Source organism: Gymnoscopelus braueri, assembly GCF_963280865.1.
Source record: "Gymnoscopelus braueri genome assembly, chromosome: 14".
Taxonomy (NCBI): Eukaryota; Metazoa; Chordata; class Actinopteri; order Myctophiformes; family Myctophidae; genus Gymnoscopelus; species Gymnoscopelus braueri.
The window spans coordinates 51,599,705-51,617,648 of NC_137619.1; the positions used below are offsets into that span (position 1 = coordinate 51,599,705).

Below are 17,944 nucleotides of genomic sequence, written 5' to 3' on the forward strand. Positions count from 1 at the left end.
ATTTGTGGCACGTCTTTGTTTTTTGACATTTAGGGATTCTTTGTCTCTGTTTAGTGTTCTTTGTCTCTGTTTCTTAGCTTTGGCCTTCTGCGCCTTTGCTTCTTCATCAGGTTTCAGACGATGATTTGCTGCTTCTTCAGTTTGCGTAATGGGAGTTAGTTGCATTGTGTGATCTCAGCTGAGATCTCTGTTTGTACTGGAAAGTACCGGTACTGTTCCTGTCTAAGCTATTTATATATTTATATTACATATTGTGATGTCACATGAAACTTGACCAATGTTAGGTGTTCTCAGAGGAACACACACACGCACGGACGGGTGATTTGTACTGGAAGGTACTGTTCCAATCAAGACTGATTGATCCTGTCTTACCTCACTTGAAGTGACACACCTATTTATAGGATTTTATTTTGTCATGCGTCTCGCTAGCCAATCAAAAGCATTGGTGACAACATATTGTCACGTGTCACGTGAAGTTTGACCAATGTTAGCTTGACAATTATATCCAAACATTTTCCAAAATATTTGATTAATTCCAAACATTTTCCAGGCCTGGAAAACAGTTTTTTGAAATTCAAAATATTTCCAGGAATTTCATGACCGTGGGAACCCTGTGTAGTGTAGTTTCTACTAAACACTGTTCTAATGATGATAGATTTAGGTGTCCAGAGCCATAGGTGTGCAAGCACAGACCGCAGTCAACAGTAGTACTGCCAGTGCACATTAATACCATTATTCATTTAACTGCAGCTGTGTTTCTTACATCACAATGTACTAAAAAGGCCAGCAGTATGCGGCCTGCCGTGTTTTTAATCTGAAATAAGCTATTTAAACTGGGGAGCGGAGACGATCACAAGATGTTGACCACTATTACATTACATTACATTACATTACATTACATTACATTACATTACATTACATTACATTACAGTCATTTAGCAGACGCTTTTATCCAAAGCGACTTACAATAAGTGCATTCAACATAGGTAGGGAACGAAACTACTAATCACCAGAAGTCTTAAGTGCATTTCCTGCAAAAACAAGCAACCAAGAGTATACCAAGCGCTAAGGTAAAAGTGAATATATCAGCTACCTACTTTCTTAAACAGATGAGACAAAATAGCAAAATCAAATGAGCACGAGCTAAAACAAATAAGTGTATCGACTAAACAAGATCCAATAAAACAATACAAAAATAATACAAGAGTTCGTACAACTAGTTAACAACAAGTAGGCCAGGCAAAGAGGAAGGGTAGTGTTTCCTGAAGAGGTGGGTTTTCAGCCTGCGGCGAAAGATGGGCAGTGACTCTGCTGTCCTGACATCAGTGGGAAGTTCATTCCACCACTGTGGGGCCAGAACAGAAAAAAGTTGTGACCGTGTCGATCGACCAGAAGGACCCTTGAGTGACGAGGCAATCAGTCGCCCCGAGGTGGCAGACCGAAGTGGTCGGGCAGGGGTGTAGGCATCGACCATAGCCCGGAGGTAAGAAGGAGCTGTTCCTTTCACTGCCCTATAGGCTAGCACCAGGGTTTTAAACTGAATGCGAGCCGCTACGGGGAGCCAGTGCAGAGAACGGAGAAGGATAGTTGTGTGGGAGAACTTGGGGCGGTTGAACACCAGACGAGCCGCAGCTTTCTGAACAAGCTCCTGGCTGATGCCGGAGCACCAGCAAGGAGGGAGTTGCAGTAGTCCAGGCGGTAGATGACAAGAGCCTGGATGAGCACCTGGGCTGCCTTCTCCGTGAGGAAGGGGCGAATCCTCCTGATGTTGTAGAGGAGGAATCTGCAGGACCGTGTCACTGATGCGATGTTAGCCGAGAGCGACAGTTGATCGTCCAAGGTCACACCCAGATTCTTCGCAGTCTGAGTTGACGCCACCACAGCATTATCAATGGTGATGGCCATGTCTCGGTGCGGACAGCCCTTCCCCGGGAGGAACATCAGCTCGGTCTTGTCCAGGTTGAGCTTCAGGTGGTTCGTCGACATCAACTCCGAGATGTCAGCCAGACATGCAGCAATGCGTGCCTCCACTTGTGTGTCAGAGGGGGGGAATGAGAGGATCAGCTGGGTGTCATCGGCATAGCAGTGGTAAGAAAAGCCATGGGAGTGGATGACAGCACCAAGAGATGTAGTGTAGAGAGAGAAAATAATAATAATACTTTAACCAGTAAAGCCTGTATTTCTTCAAACATGTACAAATGTATTAGTCCATATTTTTTAATGAAGAAGTGTTTTAATCCTGTCTGTGGCCGAACGCCATTTGTAATTTCGTCTTTCACCGGATGCGCCCGTCACTACCACCCATTGGGAACATCCAACAGAATCGGCCACAGGCGGGATTAAGATACTTCTTTATTGAAAAATATCGACTAATACATTACACAAATACTCAAACACCTACATTTGGGGCAAGCAGATAAGCACCTTATATTATGTATACATCTGAATAAAAGGTCTTTACTGGTGAAATTACAGGGCAAACTGGAAGGGTGGTCACTAAGCCTCTCGTAAATATAAAAATGTCAAAATCGATACAATACATCTACAATAGTCTTGATCTAAGTCTAACAAAACTGCAGAACAAAGGGATTCTACTGTTGCGCCTCAGCCTTAAACGGCCAGTCCGGTGCGTCACAAGGGTAGGGACATCTTGGGGACACTACTGACGTTCTGAACCTGATTCAAAATTTGAAATGTGACCATGCTGATACTATTTTAGCCTCACTTGATGTAACAAGTCTCTATACATGCATACCTCATGATGTGGGTTTAGAAGCCATCTCCCACTACCTAGATACACGCCCGGCACATATCATGCCCCCCTCAGCTTTTTTGACTGAACTCGCTGAGATTATTCTGTCTAACAACTTTTTAAAGTATTCTGGTAATTTTTATTTACAATGCCAAGGGACTGCTATGGGTTGTGCTTTTGCCCCGTCATATGCCTGTCTGGTCATGGGTTTCTGGGAAGAACGGTTTATACATAACCCTGTAAATAATATATTTCTCCCTAAAATAGCTCTATGGCGTCGGTACATCGATGATGTGCTCTTGATCTGGAAGGGCACCGTAGATGAGCTGCAAGCGTTCCTTCTGTATGTAAACTCCACCACTAGGTACTTAACCTCGACCTTGGAATTTAACAATAATGAAATAATTTTTCTAGACCTCACCATCTTCAAAAGTAGTAATCTCTCAAGAACAGATTCTGCTCTGCGTTGGAATCTGTCGTGAAGGTTCGTCATAACGTGTACACACTGGGCTACAAGTGGGCGTGCCTTCAGATCAGGAAGCAGGCCGCGCTTTACCCAATCAAATGTAGTGGGCGGGATTTACGTGTCCACCGATCATTCCCCACTCGAAACCAACCGAAACTAATTTAACAATAGCGTCAGCGGAGCAGACAAAACCACAAAAAGATATTCACATTTTAACTTGCTCTTTTATCATAGAAACAAGTGGGCTTATAACCAAAACGATCCATGTTCTCTGGGAGAAGTGGTGTTAGTGTTCCGTGTAGACATATTGTTAGTGGGAATGAAAACATAGTCGCACCACCGGAAGTGAAACGCCGAAGGCAGACCAAAACCCCGGTTTCCTTGCGCACGGGTGCTACGTCGTCATTGTCCCAGAGCCAAGTGAGATAGTACAAACAGCAGAGGGCGCTGTTTTTCCTTCTCATTTGGTTCTGGGTTCCCAGATTGCAAAAGTAGTGATGGTCTATTTATCTATCGAAAACCTCTCAGCAGGAACACTTTACTAAGAGCAAACAGTAATCACTCTAAACAACTCATTCGGAATATCCCTATTGGCCAATACCTGCGCCTTAGGCGTAACTGCAGCTCCACCACAGACTTTGAATCTAAAGCTACAGAGCTTACTAACCGCTTCATAGAAAGAGGATAAAACCAAGTGGACCTAGATGCAGCGTATAATAGAGCCCTACATACAGACAGAACGTCCCTACTCATAAAAAAGCCTAAACAGACACCCACTCGGTTCTGTTTCTCAACACAATATTCTCCAGCGGCAGGGTTAATTAAGAATGCTTTCCTAAAACATTGGCACGTCCTTAAAAGTGATCCCACACTTGCTAACATGTGTACTCTCTTCTCTTTCAGACGCTCCAGAAGCCTCAGAGACCGTCTTGTCCACTCGGACATGAAACCCCCCCCCCCCCCTACCTGGCTCCCCAATCCCCCACAGGGTTTTTATAAATGTGGCAATTGCGCCCAATGCTCAAATTCATCTAACTAGCCCATACCCGGTCGACCCAAGACGGACACCAAGACAGACAGAGGTGACTCCAATTATATAGTAGGATACTACGTTTTTTACCCATCCACGTATTGGTAAAAAATACAAAATATCCTCATTTATAAATTGACCACCATGTGGTCTATATGCTCAGATGTCCCTGTGGACTGGCATATATTGGTCAAACCAAGAGACCACTCAAACTCTGCATAGGTGAGCACAAAACTGCTATTCGCACTAACAACCCAGAATATGCCATGGCCAGGCACTACAAATTAGCAAATCATGGCTCCCCATCATCCCTGAAATTCTGGGGAAATAGAAAGAAATTCACAAACTGCTCCTCAGAGAAGCACTGTGGATCCACAACCTTGATACTTTAGAACCCAATGGTCTAAATGAGGAACTGAGCCTTTCATGCTTTTTATAGACGGTCCCTGAGGCTTCCTGACATGTTTTTGTGTGCTTTGTACTCTTGAGAGTGTTAACGTTAACAATTTAAAAATTGTCATAAATTAGTCTAAAATGTTTTTGCATTGACCTTAATATTGTTTGGCCCCTATCTTTACATGTACACTGTTTTAATTAAACTTACCTTATCATGGCATTTTATGGTTATACTATTTTGTATATTCTGTAATTTGTAAAATTGTTCATATGCCCAGAGCTAACCCTAATTATCACTGATTGTCGCAACCTTGAGACTGTGACGTGTAGTACTAGGTAATTACCACTAAACAGAGGGCCATCCACCATTGGTTTATTGAGAGCACAGCCCATGCTCACCTCTGTGTATATATATATGTCTACCTAGATGCTGCCACCCATGACTCTGAGGAAGGTCGAAAGACCGAAACGTCAGTCAATCTTTTACTTGCACTGTATCAATAAAAGGCTTAAATTGTCTGTGCTGCTCCAGCGTTCTTCTCTTATGCTAACAAAACTGCATTGGATTACAATCGCAGACTCTATCTTACCTTGTGATCTAGTGATGTTGTTATAAAAGGCAGTTATGCAGTTGTCTCCCGCTTTATCTCTTGTGGAAGAAAGTATTCGTCTTGCAGATGAACATTTTTTTCGTGGCTGAAGTCACGTGATTTCAGCTGTAGAAGTCTTGTTACCCATTAAAAACATAATGCGTCTGAATTGGACGCATTGGGCATGCCAGGGCGTCTGAATTGGACGCCGTGGGGGACATGACTCTGACGCCTTGGGGGTGAGAACGTGTTGCTGCTGTTGACGCTGTTGAAGCTTGTAGATCAGCTTGTAGATCAGCTTGTAGATCAGCTTGTAGATCAGCTTGTAGATCAGCTTGTAGATCAGCTATTTTCAAAATATTTTATACATTTGAAAACTTGTGAAATGGGACATTCTGCAGATTGAGTACTTTCATGGATATTAAAGACAAACCTTTATTGTTTAAAAAAATACAAATAAAGAAGTACTCTGCTATAGATCTGCTATTTACTTTTACTTGTAACAGAGTATTTCTAGATTGTAGTATAGATACTTTTACTTTTACTTTTTTTAAGTAAAATAACGGAGAACTTTTTCCCACCACTGTACCTGCAGTTGATCCGCTGGTTGTGCTGAAGGCTCCTGGCTGGTACACATAATATTGTTTATTGCACATATTGTTGAAGGTGGCCGCGGCCACTACGGCGAACAGTCCCGCTATGGAGCGTATTATTGCATCCCTGGGTGATCGGTCGGTGGGTCAGAGGACCCCCTGTGTCAACTCACAGTCCCTGATCCCCAGGTTCCGAGACTCCCACTGCAGCTAAACTAAAGACAGACAGACGGACGGGTCTGGTCGGAGATCATGGAATATGAAAATAAAGTGTTCACTGACTGACTGACGCGCAGCCTGCTGGTAGCTATACATGACCGTTTCCCAAACAGTGGGTCGGGACCGATCTTTGGGGTCGCGGACACATTTTTATGGGTCATGAGGGACTTAGACAGATACATTAAATAGACCTTTATTCATCCCGCGGGGGGGATTTCAGTCGCCAAGAGGCAGCACATCAGTTAGAGTTACAAAGTTACAGATACAGCGTAAGAAAAGTACTGTCTGATACAGCAAAACAAAGGTAACATATATCATTACAGATGCACCATCAATAATGAACAGTGTATACAATATACAGCTATACAACTAGCCTGCACTATGCAGTAATATACCAATACAACTAGCCTGCACTATGCAGAAAAAAAAACACAAGTTAGTGTTCTCACAGTATCTCGCCAAAACACAGCAAGTACTGTATGTAGGCAAAAGGTATCTAGAGATAAAGAGAACGTGACGTCATCCCATTGAAAGTTATAGGAAAGCCCCTCAAGATGGCGCCTGTTTCCTAGGCTGTGTGTTTTCCACTTCCTGTCGATTTCATTGGATATCATTGGTCATCTTTCCAGTATAGTTCCTATAACATGGGAGTGGACGGGACTTCCGACTTCCGTACCACAACTTGACGTACATGTGTGGATGCACCCATAGACATATAAAGGTAGACGCCTCCTTCAGCTCTGAAGCGTTCGTATCTCGGGCGCGCTTCCTTGTTCCGCAGGGTTAGCCTTCCACTTCCTTCCGCTTCAGCAGGGCAAGCTGGAAACTTCCGTGTGCGTCACAGAAGGGGGCGTTCGGTAGGCCAATCAGAGGCAGGTGGGGCGGGCCTTTTCTTAAGAGTCAGCCGCGCAGCAACTAGTCAGTTAGACGCGCTGTGATTGGCCAGTAGTTAACGCGATGTGATTGGTAAGTAGTCAAACAGCCCTGCGGAAGAACCTTGTATTGAGATACCAGTCGCTACAATGACCTGAAGAGGCCAATGAGGTATCTAGGTTTCTATATCTATGCACTTACCCCCCAATCCAACCCTTGATGCTGAGTGCCAAGCAGGGAGGCACTGGGTCCCATTTTTGTAGTCTTTGGTGTGACCCGGCCGGGGACCTCACAATCTCAGGGTGCACACTCTAAAGCATCGGTTCTCTGGGGACCCCCATGTGTCCTTGGGGGGTTCTGGGGGGTCCCTAGCTAAAGTAGTTAATACAGCATCACAATCATTTCAATCACTATATGCATGTATATGTTGGCTATCCAAAGATAGCAGATATATAGGCTCACAGCGCGTCACTTTGTGACACGCTGCAAGCTTGTCTGCTATTTTTTGACGGAATTAAAAAAAAATCTAAAATGTTGAAAAACGTGTGAATCATTTTTCATTTTTTTTTTTTTACACCAATCTCCTCTTCTGGGGGTCCCTGGCACAAAACCTTTTCAGATGGGGGTCCGTGGCCTCAAACATATTAATTTGGGGGTCCTTGACATGAAAAACTTTGAGAACCACTGAACATTCAACCACTGGTAGGGTTGAATGCTAGACCCGCCCTCTGTACAAAGTGCTGGAACGGTGACTTGACCACAGATCTCCGCTGTCTGTACAAATTTGTACTGGAGGTAATAACAATAGCATCAATTCACTTAAGTTCAAAATATCCCAACTACCACTCCGCCATTATGGACGTCATGCCCAGAAGTCCATATTTGGGCAACGGTTAGTTCAACATCTGCGCTTACGTCACGCCCAAGAAATATGGCCTATATAACTACATAACCCCATTACCTATTTAAATACATCCTGCAGCAGGTACAGTTAAGATGGTGCTGATTTAGCAGTACAATAATGGCTGTTCTGTTAATCAGACATTCTAATTGGAAAATACAGTTTTGTAATCAGATACCTGTTTAGAGGTTCTGTATTTGTGGTATTTTAACGTTTATTAAGCCATGGAGCAACAGGAGGCAGACAGAACAATGGGTTTACAGGCAGAGGCAGACAGAACAATGGGTTTACAGGCAGAGGCAGACAGAACAATGGGTTTACAGGCAGAGGCAGACAGAACAATGGGTTTACCAACAGAGGCAGGCAGAACAATGGGTTTACCGACAAAGGCAGGCAGAACAATGGGTTTACAGACAGAGGCAGGCAGAACAATGACCCTACAGGCCATGAGCAGCGCTCAGCTCCAACAGCGGCTCCAGCGGACGGACGAGGACATCATGGTGATCGAGCAGCAGTTCCAACGCATGGACAAGAGCCTCCTGAAGCTGCACAAGAGGTGGGAGAAGAAGAAGAAGGAGGTGGACACCCTCAGGAGGAGCGTGGCCGACAAGAAGAGCGTCCTGGACCGCATCCAGGAGAAGACCTCGCAGTGTCTCCACGCCGTTTACCCGCCGCAGCGCCAAAGACTCTGGAGAGCGGATCCCGACGAGAGACATTCGGACGAAGATTTGACGAACAACATCGATGAAGATTTGTCGAAAATAGATGAAGATTTGGAAAACATGAGACAAAGCAATACGGAGGAAATAGAGGATGAACATTTGGCGAAAGTAGACGAACGTCCGGCGAAAATAGACAAAAAATAAAACTCACAAGTGAGGGTTTATGGAACCAAATTGACTCTTATGGGTCTGTAGCTCTGAGAGTGTACTAATGGAACCAAATTTTGGTTCCATTTAATTCTTTGACTGAGAAGAATGAGGATGACCAGACCAGACACACATTAAGGACGGGATCTCTTTCACCCACTTTCTTTATCAATGATGACCCTGTCTTTTTTTAATTAATTTTCATTTTAATGTATTTATTTTATTTATGTATTCTCTTGTATTTATTCCCATTTAGTTAGTTAGTTAGTTTAGTTAGTTTAGTTAGTTAGTTAGTTAGTTAGTTAGTTAGTTAGTTAGTTCGTTAGTTCGTTAGTTCGTTAGTTAGTTAACAACACAGACAGACTAGAGAGAGCGCAACGTTACTGGCTGAGGAGTGTGTTCTCTCCTCTCCAAGTTTGATGTTTGTAAATAACACCAAACTTGGAGAGGAGAGAATACACTCCTCAATTCACTCTCTTGATGTTTTTGTCTCCGCCGGGGGGGGAGAGTATGTTTTCGCTTCGTCCCGCTGTGTGTCCCCCCCCCCCTAGCCAAGCTAACATTGGTCAAGCTCCACGTGACACGTGACAATATGTTGACACCAATGCTTTTGATTGGCTAGAGGGACGCATGACGAAATAAAATCCTATAAATAGGTGTGTCACTTCAAAAAGCCATTTATGTTTTTTGAAGTGAGGTAAGACAGGATCAATCAGTCTTGATTGGAACAGTACCTTCCAGTACAAATCACCCGTCTGTGCGTGTGTGTGTCCCTCTGAGAACACCTAACATTGGTCAGTTTCACGTGACATCACAATATGTAATATAAATATATAAATAGCTTAGACAGGAGAGGCTGAGATCACACAATGCAACTAACTCCCATTACGCAAACTGAAGAAGCAGCAAATCATCGTCTGAAACCTGATGAAGAAGCAAAGGCGCAGAAGGTCAAAGCTAAGAAACAGAGACAAAGAACACTAAACAGAGACAAAGAATCCCAATGACAAAAAACGAAGGTAGGGTAAGTGATTTCATTTGATTAAAATAGCACGGGTCTGCTGGCGGAGACTTGTGCTCAGAGGAGCACATTTTCTAGTTCCCCTCTCTTTCTCTCTGTGTCTCTCTCTCTCTAAGGATAATTCAATTCCACACGTCCTCTCATCAAGTTGTAAACATTGACAACTGTTTTGACATTGTGGGGGGCTTTGAGTTCTTTGTGGAGCTCTCCGCAACTAGCATAGTGAGGTAGGAGTCAGACCACCCGGCTCACGAGCGCAAACATTTTTCCAACAGTGAAAACTTAAGTGGTTATCGTGAAGATTTACGAACCTAACTGACCTTTTCCATTGCGGGAAGCGACATTGGGGGGGAAAATGTGAAAGCTGAATTAATAATAAATAGCCTAAATAAAACCATATTGTATAGTATGTGCATTTGAGGAGACAGAACGCCTTCTAGAGGTACCGGAGCGGACAAGGCATTTCCCGGAGCGGAATCCGGCCAGCTCGGCACAACTTAAAGGAGAATTCCGGACATTTTAAGTGTTATCTTTGATGTGTCGTTACTCACCTACTGACGTAAAAAGTGGCCTTGTTTTTTTCCATAGATTCCCCTGTCGTCATATTTTCAACCCCCTCCGTTGTCATAATGGGAGCGCGTGGTTTAGGGAAATTCGTCCGATGCAAAATAATAACCGATGCAAAGTTATTTTTTTCACTACTACTACTCATTGTAGAGTCTCATGATAGTCAAACATGCGCTGAAAGTTCCTGAGAGGCTATACCGCTAACGATTTAACACTGGTTGCTTGTTTCTTTCCAGAACCTGGCAACTTGGTGTTGCCAGGTAAAAAAACAAGCAACCAGTGTTAAATCGTTAGCGGTTAGCGGTAGCCTCTCAGGAACTTTCAGCGCATGTTTGACTATCATGAGACTCTACAATGAGTAGTAGTAGTGAAAAAAATAACTTTGCATCGGTTATAATAGACGAATTTCCCTAAACCACGCGCTCCCATTATGACAACGGAGGGGGTTGAAAATATGACGACGGGGGAATCTATGGAAAAAAACAAGGCCACTTTTTACGTCAGTAGGTGAGTAACGACACATCAAAGATAACACTTAAAATGTCCGGAATTCTCCTTTAAGCCCTGCATGGAAGTCTCTTGATTCTGTGGTGCAGAGACAACAGTATGGGGTTGTTCACTGGGTATTTATGCATTTCATCAATGGTGGGTTGGCGTGGCCTTTTCTGCAGGTGTAAGTGTAATTGCCTTCATTCAAAGCTAATACAATGTTAATCTCATTTAGATTCATACTTTAAAAAATATGTCTTTAATTACTACAGCAAACAACAGGTTAATGAGGCAACTGGCTATGAATTCATAGACTGGCTGTGTTACGTCAGTGTCCTCTGCTGGTCAGACCACTGTACTACATCCAGCCAGGTTTATTTATTCAATGTTTACCAAAAACTGTAATATCTATTGACACATGATCGGATACAAGTCAGCTGTGGCAACCTGTGGCATCACAACATTTATAAAACTACTCATGTCTACATAATAATTATGTTTTACATCCAAATACTGTACACTAGTGCAGTATCTGTTTGTCGGAGGTCAGTCTATGACGTCACTGCTACATCTCCATATTTGGGCATTTCAGAGATACACACACATAAACATGGAAGGCGATTCCTTGAATATCGGTCTGTATTCTAAATGTTGTCTGTCTGTAATCTAAAGAATGTCAGTTTGTAGTTGTCGACCAGGCGTCAGTTACTAACATAACATGTACTCATTGAACTCCTCTCTGTCAATGGAAGCAGAGAGGTTCAATTGACTGGTGATTAGTTATTAACATAACTCTGGATCAATGAGTCCGGGGCCGACCCGTGCCCGCCCGACCTGTTAATACAAATTAATAAATAAATGCTAGACCCAATCAACAGGTCGGGCTTGCAGACCTTTACTCTCTAGAACCTCCCCCTCTCTCTCTCTCTCTCTCTCTCTCTCTCTCTCTCTCTCTCTCTCTCTCTCTCTCTCTCTCTCTCTCTCTCTCTCTCTCGCTGGCTGGCTGGCTGGCTGGCTGGCTGGCTGGCTGGCTGTCTCTCTCTCTCTCTCTCTCTCTCTCTCTCTCTCTCTCTCTCTCTCTCTCTCTCTCTCTCTCTCTCTCTCTCTCTCTCTCTCATATCATCAGGAACGGGCTCCCTGTCGAACAAGTCAGAACTGCACTTAGCAAGGCTGCCCTGTAACCACAAAGTCACAAGTTAAATTCCCACAACATCCATTTACAACATGTACTTCTGCTGTCAACATTGTGTGTTCCTGATTGGCTGCCTGCGTGAAGCAGGAAGTGAAAGTCAAGTTTGGGGGGTTTCCAGTGCCTGATTGGCTGCTGAGTGAATCAGGAAGTGAAAGTAAAGTTTGGGGAGTTTCCAGTGTGCATGGTGTGAGCTAACAAAGATCATTGAGAGTCTTTTTCTCAGCTTCTTCATTTGAGGTTTAACAACATTAAAATAAGTATAACTACTTCAACTATTTTCAGATTGCAATATAAGACACCATCTGCACTTTCATGATAAATAGATTTACTCTGTAATAATCAAAATCCACAAAGTAACTAGTAACTAAAGTTTTCAAATAATTGTAGTGGAGTACAAGTAAAATATTTGGATCCGAGATGTAGTGGAGTAGAAGTAGAAGTATTGGAAATTGTAAATACTCAAGTAAAGTACAAATACTGTACCTCAAAATTGTACTTAAGTACAGTACTTAAGTAAATGTACAGGTAAATTTACCTGACACCACTGAGAATGTGCTTTTGATTATCTGTGTTGCTTACTAGTCTGCCATGTTTTAATTTAGCTGTAGGTTTTTAAACCTGAACTGGAAAACTAACCACAAAATCAGCCTCAGGTTTCATACCCCTGTAACTTCTTGAACCCTATACAATATGTTGGGACGTCAAATAGCGAGGGTTGTATATTGGATATTTTCACTGAATATCCGCCTATGCTTGCCTTATGTTCATCTCATGATGACCTGGATGAACTTGTTGTGACATCTGGACAGGCTCTCTGCCATAGATATAGAAACCTAGATACCTCATTGGCCTCTGCAGTTCATTGGAGTGACCTGCTTGGTATGTGGCCGCCATATTTCCGGGGGGCACGGGCACTGGCCAATCACAGCGTGTTGACTATTGGCCAGGGACGCGGGAAGTGGGGTGCTGAGGGTGCTGCAGCACCCCTGGTGGTGGGGAAGAGAAAGAATTTTTTTTTTTTTTTTTTGTAAATTAAACAAATATATATCATTTTAAAAGTCTATATACACACTTATATATTAAAACAATGATGTATTTAACTTTGGGGAATAAAATATTTGTTGAAAAAGGTGAAAAAACTTGAAAAATGTGAAAAAAAATCGCGGGACGCTGGCTGGCTGGCTCTCTCTCTCTCTCTCTCTCTCTCTCTCTCTCTCTCTCTCTCTCTCTCTCTCTCTCTCTCTCTCTCTCTCTCGGGGAGTCCCCCGCTAAGCCCAGCCCCCCTTGGCATAAATGACTTCCAGCGTCCCTGCTATTGGCCAATCACAGCGCTCACAGTGCGTCTTTTCCGGAAGTTTCCAGCTTGCCCCCCACAAGCATAGAGGAAGCAGAAGTGCGTCCGAGATGCCGACGCTTCAGAGCCAGAGGAGGCGTCTACCTTTATATGTCTATGCTCTCTGCATAGCAGCCATATTGGAAAGACATTGGGCCTCTCCCAGACTTCCTTCACAGGTGTTACCAATGATACTAATGAAGACTCTGTTCCATTCTGGTCAAACAGAGTCAGGGTGCTGATATTGTGCATGTTGGCTCACTGGAAACACTCTGCTACACCAGTGGGTCTCAAAGTGTGGTCCAGGGACCCTCATGGTTCCTTGAGGGGGTTCCAAATGGACCCCTTATTGGTGTGTAACTCTGACAGTGTAAAAATGGAACCAAATCAATCCATCAATCAATAACATTTTATTTATATAGCACATTTCATACAGCAAGTGCAACCCAATGCGCTTCACAAAACAAAACATAATATACAAAAAACATTTTTAAAAAATTATTGTTTTAAGAAAATACAATGGGGAAAAGAAAATGTAATAAGAATAGAAATAAAAAAGGAGTAATGCTAAAACCTAGGTAAAGCAATGCTAAAAAGGTGTGTCTTAAGATTTATTTTGAAACTGTCTATGGATTCAGAGAGCCGCAGGTTCACAGGCAGGCTGTTCCACTTTGTAGGACCATAGTAGCTATGGATCCATTATGTACACTCTCAGTGTTATGGGGGTCCCCATGTTGAGAGTAGATATGGTCTCTGTCTGACAGAAACCTTCCATCTCCATATTTTTTGTGTGTGTGTTTTTTCATAAATTAATGCCCTACTTGATCATACTACAGCGTCACACAAAAGGGTCAAAAGTAGCAGATCCACAAGCTCGAAACGCGCCGTGAAGCGACTCGTTTCAAGCTTGTAGATCTGATACTTTTGCTACTTTTGTATTTAAATCCTGAATAGTAACTGTTTTGGACATAGAGGTGTCCAGTCTTGTAAATGGATGAAGATGATCTCATGTTCCAAAAGGTTCCCCAGTCCTGTCCTATTATAGACACATTTAGTCAACATTAAAACAAGCTGTTGTTGTAGATTATTTGGTTTGATGCCTGCTTGGCAACAAGTGATGAGAGTGAGCCGTGTTTTTTCATTGGTTGTTGTAGAGTAGAGACTGTTGGAGTGAGTCCGTATTTTCAGTTCCACATCAGAATATCATCTCATCAACATGGCTTCAGCTAAACTCTGGCTCTGTGTTTCACTGTGTTTCATCTGTCTCCATGGAGCAGGTAAACTCTCATTTAATTCATTAATCAGTTATATATTTTTGCCTTTATTGATATGTACAGTAGACTGACAGGAAATGAGGAGAGAGAGATGGGGGAGTGACACGCATCAGAGGTCGTTGGGATTGGGAGTCGAACCCGCGACACGCTGTCAGGCGGCATTAGCAGCTTAGGTGCCCAGATGGCTACGCCAGCCGACCGGGCCATAATATTAACCACTTGAAACGCAGCAGTCATATTCTGGGGGGAATATTAGCCAAACATAGCCGCTCTAGAAGCTCACAACTCCTCGTGATCGGCTATTTTTGGCAAAGAGGTTTGATGTAGAGGGGAAAAAGGGCAGACAAAGTATAGAGAGAAAGGTCAAGTTTACTGTACTGATAGTTGAAGTGGTTAAATGTCTCGAAAATACACATTAACATGAATCCAACATATTGATAGAAAAGATCATGTGTAAAAACATTCATTGACACAACACTGATAGTGCTGTCAAATAAGTTGAATCTGCAACACAATTGTATACAATATGTAGTGGGGGTCCCTGCTTCATCTCTCTCTCAGCTAAGGGGTCCTTGGCCTGAAAAGCAATTCAATTTGTTACATTATAGATAGAGATAGTATGTAAGACTGATGACATTTGAATGTTTCTGTTTCCAGATGGATATCTCTTCTTTGAGGTTGACCAGTGTGTGTTCAACTCCAGTGAGCTGCAGGACATTCAGTACATTGTTTCGTACACTTTCAACAGAGTGGAGTTTTTGAGGTGGGACAGCAGGGTGGACCAGTTTGTTGGCTACACTGAGTTTGGTGTGAAGAACGCAGAGCGGTTGAATAAGGACCCTACAGCGCTGGTTGTGGTTAGAGCACAGCGAGAGGCATACTGCAAACCCAAAGCTGAAATAGACTACCCCAATGTTCTGGATAAGACAGGTTTGATTGATTGATTGATTGATTGATTGATTGATTGATTGATTGATTGATTGATTGATTGATTGATTGATTGATTGATTGATTGATTGATTGATTGATTGATTGATGCTTCATTAATAAGGGTGGTGTTTCTGTGTGTTTTATCTGAGTCATTGGTTGCCATGAGGCACAGCTACATACTATCTGGTTCACATGGTGGTAACATCACATACATTTTTTAAAAACTAATTATTAATATCATTTAATCATTTAAAGTATATTTCTTTATTAAATATTGATTTTTATTTGACTGGAAGGGTGACATTTTCCTTTCTTTTTGGGCATATCATTATAGACAAACATTATAATGATTATTATTTTTAATACAGAAAATGGCAGAACTACAAGCTCAATGCATCACCAAGTGAGTCATGTTGTGAGCTTGTAGATCTGCTCTTTCCGGTATATCACCCTAACCCTGAAGTATATAGGATTTAAATGGTTAAAACACAACTCTATGGACTTGCTTTCACTACCTGCTTTTATATTTTACTCATTGTCTTTAGTTCTGTTTTACAGGATTATGTGTGAAGTGTGTTCTTCTTTGTTCCATTTTTTTTGTTTATGTAAAGCACATAACTGTTTTTTTTTAAGTGCAAATAATAATAAGAATCAACCTAATGATCCCTATGGGTAAATGTATAACTTATAATGAATGCCTCTTTTTATGACTTTATGATGAACATCAGTTTGATGCATTTGAATTATATTGTAATAATTTAATATAATGTTTAACTCACATCAGATACAAATATATTCTACACTGTAAACAAACTGTGGAATTATGGTAGATGTCAGCGTTTGTAAAATATTTCACTATCCTCTGGCTCCATCTGCTGGTCAAACAACAACATTAATTTATATTTAACTGAAACTATTAAAGATAATGACTATATACTACTACTCCTACTCCTACTCCTACTCCTACTACTACTACTACTACTACTACTACTACTAATAATAATAATAATAATAATAATAATAATAATAATAATAATGATGATGATGATGATGATAATAATAATTACGGGGCCAGAGCTCTCAGCTCTGGACCTGTTTTAATGTTCCCCTCTTTTTTCTTCTCCCCCTTAGTGCATACGCTTTTTACGAAACTTGGCCATATGGTAGATGGTCATGAAAAACTATCAAGAAATAATTCTCACAATCTTTCGTCAAAAGGTGGCGCTATAGCACTCAATTGAAAATGCCAACTTTGAGCAGGTACAACTCATGCCCTGTTTGACCTACAGCCATGAAACTTAAATACACATATGCGTCTCCTAATGACTGACAACTTTCGTGATCTGACTTTTGACCTCTGACCTTTAGATCTCCCACCATTTTGAATTATATGAAAAGCAGTTAAAACCTATCTCCTCCTGGGATTTTTTAGTAATCTGCACGAAACGTTTTACACATGAACTTTGAACCTATGCCGAAAAACTGATGCAAAAGATTTTCCATAAGTGAAAAAATGAAGCTTTAATGAGCCAATGAATATTGCAGTTTTATGACAATTACTCATCTGCCCCTAACACATACATGCAGACTCACATTTCTTTGAAACTTTGCGGTAATGTTGAGGGTCATTCCAAATATCACTGAAACCAATCTTACTCCAATTGGTCAAAGGGGGGCGCTATAGCGATTTTTTTTAAATGCAAACTTTAAACAGGCAAAAGTCATGCCTCGTTTGGCCGACAGCCATTAAACCTGCTTACACATGTGCCTTGACTCATGAGGAACACATGTATCACGTTAACCAGTAAGCTCCGCCCTTAGATTGTCTGCAATTTTGAGCAGTTTGAAAAACACTTAAACCCAGGATTTTTCAGCTATTTGCGTGAAACTGTATCATCTGTGTGATCTCCTTTTTCACAGGTTCTTGTCTGTTGGTCCAATGGCTTCTCCCTTAAGCGAGTGCCTCACGACCGCAAGGTTGCCGGTTCAAGCCTCACTTGATGCAGACTCATTTAAGTTGAATTGCAAAAAACATGACTGTATCAATGAATACATATGCAAACGGTAAAGATAACATGAAATGCTTATTTGAGAGTATGTTTTTTCAATGTATGACGTACTTCATTGTGAAAATATCCGATCTACAATCTCACAACTTTTCAGATAGCAACGTTTTGTGAGCTTGTAGATCGGCTGCTTTCACTGGTTTCGGTTTCGAGGAGACATACAATTTCTCTATTGGTAAATGGTTTGTGAACGAGTGATCTTAGTGTTAGTGAAACAGGGGCTTGGTTCATGACAGAAGGCAAAAGTGTATGATCTTCAACAGACAACTTCAGCCTGGATGAAGCTATAGCACTACTTGTAGTGTCTCATTCTGTGAGTCCGAAGGTTGAGAGTTTGATTCCTGTCAATGGCAATAGGTTGAGCTGTCTGTTTCTCTCACTCT

General features: G+C 42.0%; 1 protein-coding gene across 2 annotated transcripts in view; it reads left to right on the forward strand.

Moving 5' to 3' along the window:
* Window positions 1–14,489: 14,489 nt before the first annotated feature.
* The window catches only part of LOC308100850 (H-2 class II histocompatibility antigen, E-S beta chain-like), a 13,646-nt gene continuing 10,191 nt past the window's right edge, over window positions 14,490–17,944 (forward strand). For both annotated transcript variants that reach the window (XM_080449999.1, XM_080450000.1), the window contains exons 1-2: window positions 14,490–14,568; window positions 15,223–15,495. In XM_080449999.1, the coding sequence (XP_080306125.1) occupies window positions 14,508–14,568; window positions 15,223–15,495 (334 nt within the window). In that variant the 5' untranslated portion in view covers window positions 14,490–14,507. The remainder of the gene's footprint in view (window positions 14,569–15,222; window positions 15,496–17,944) is intronic.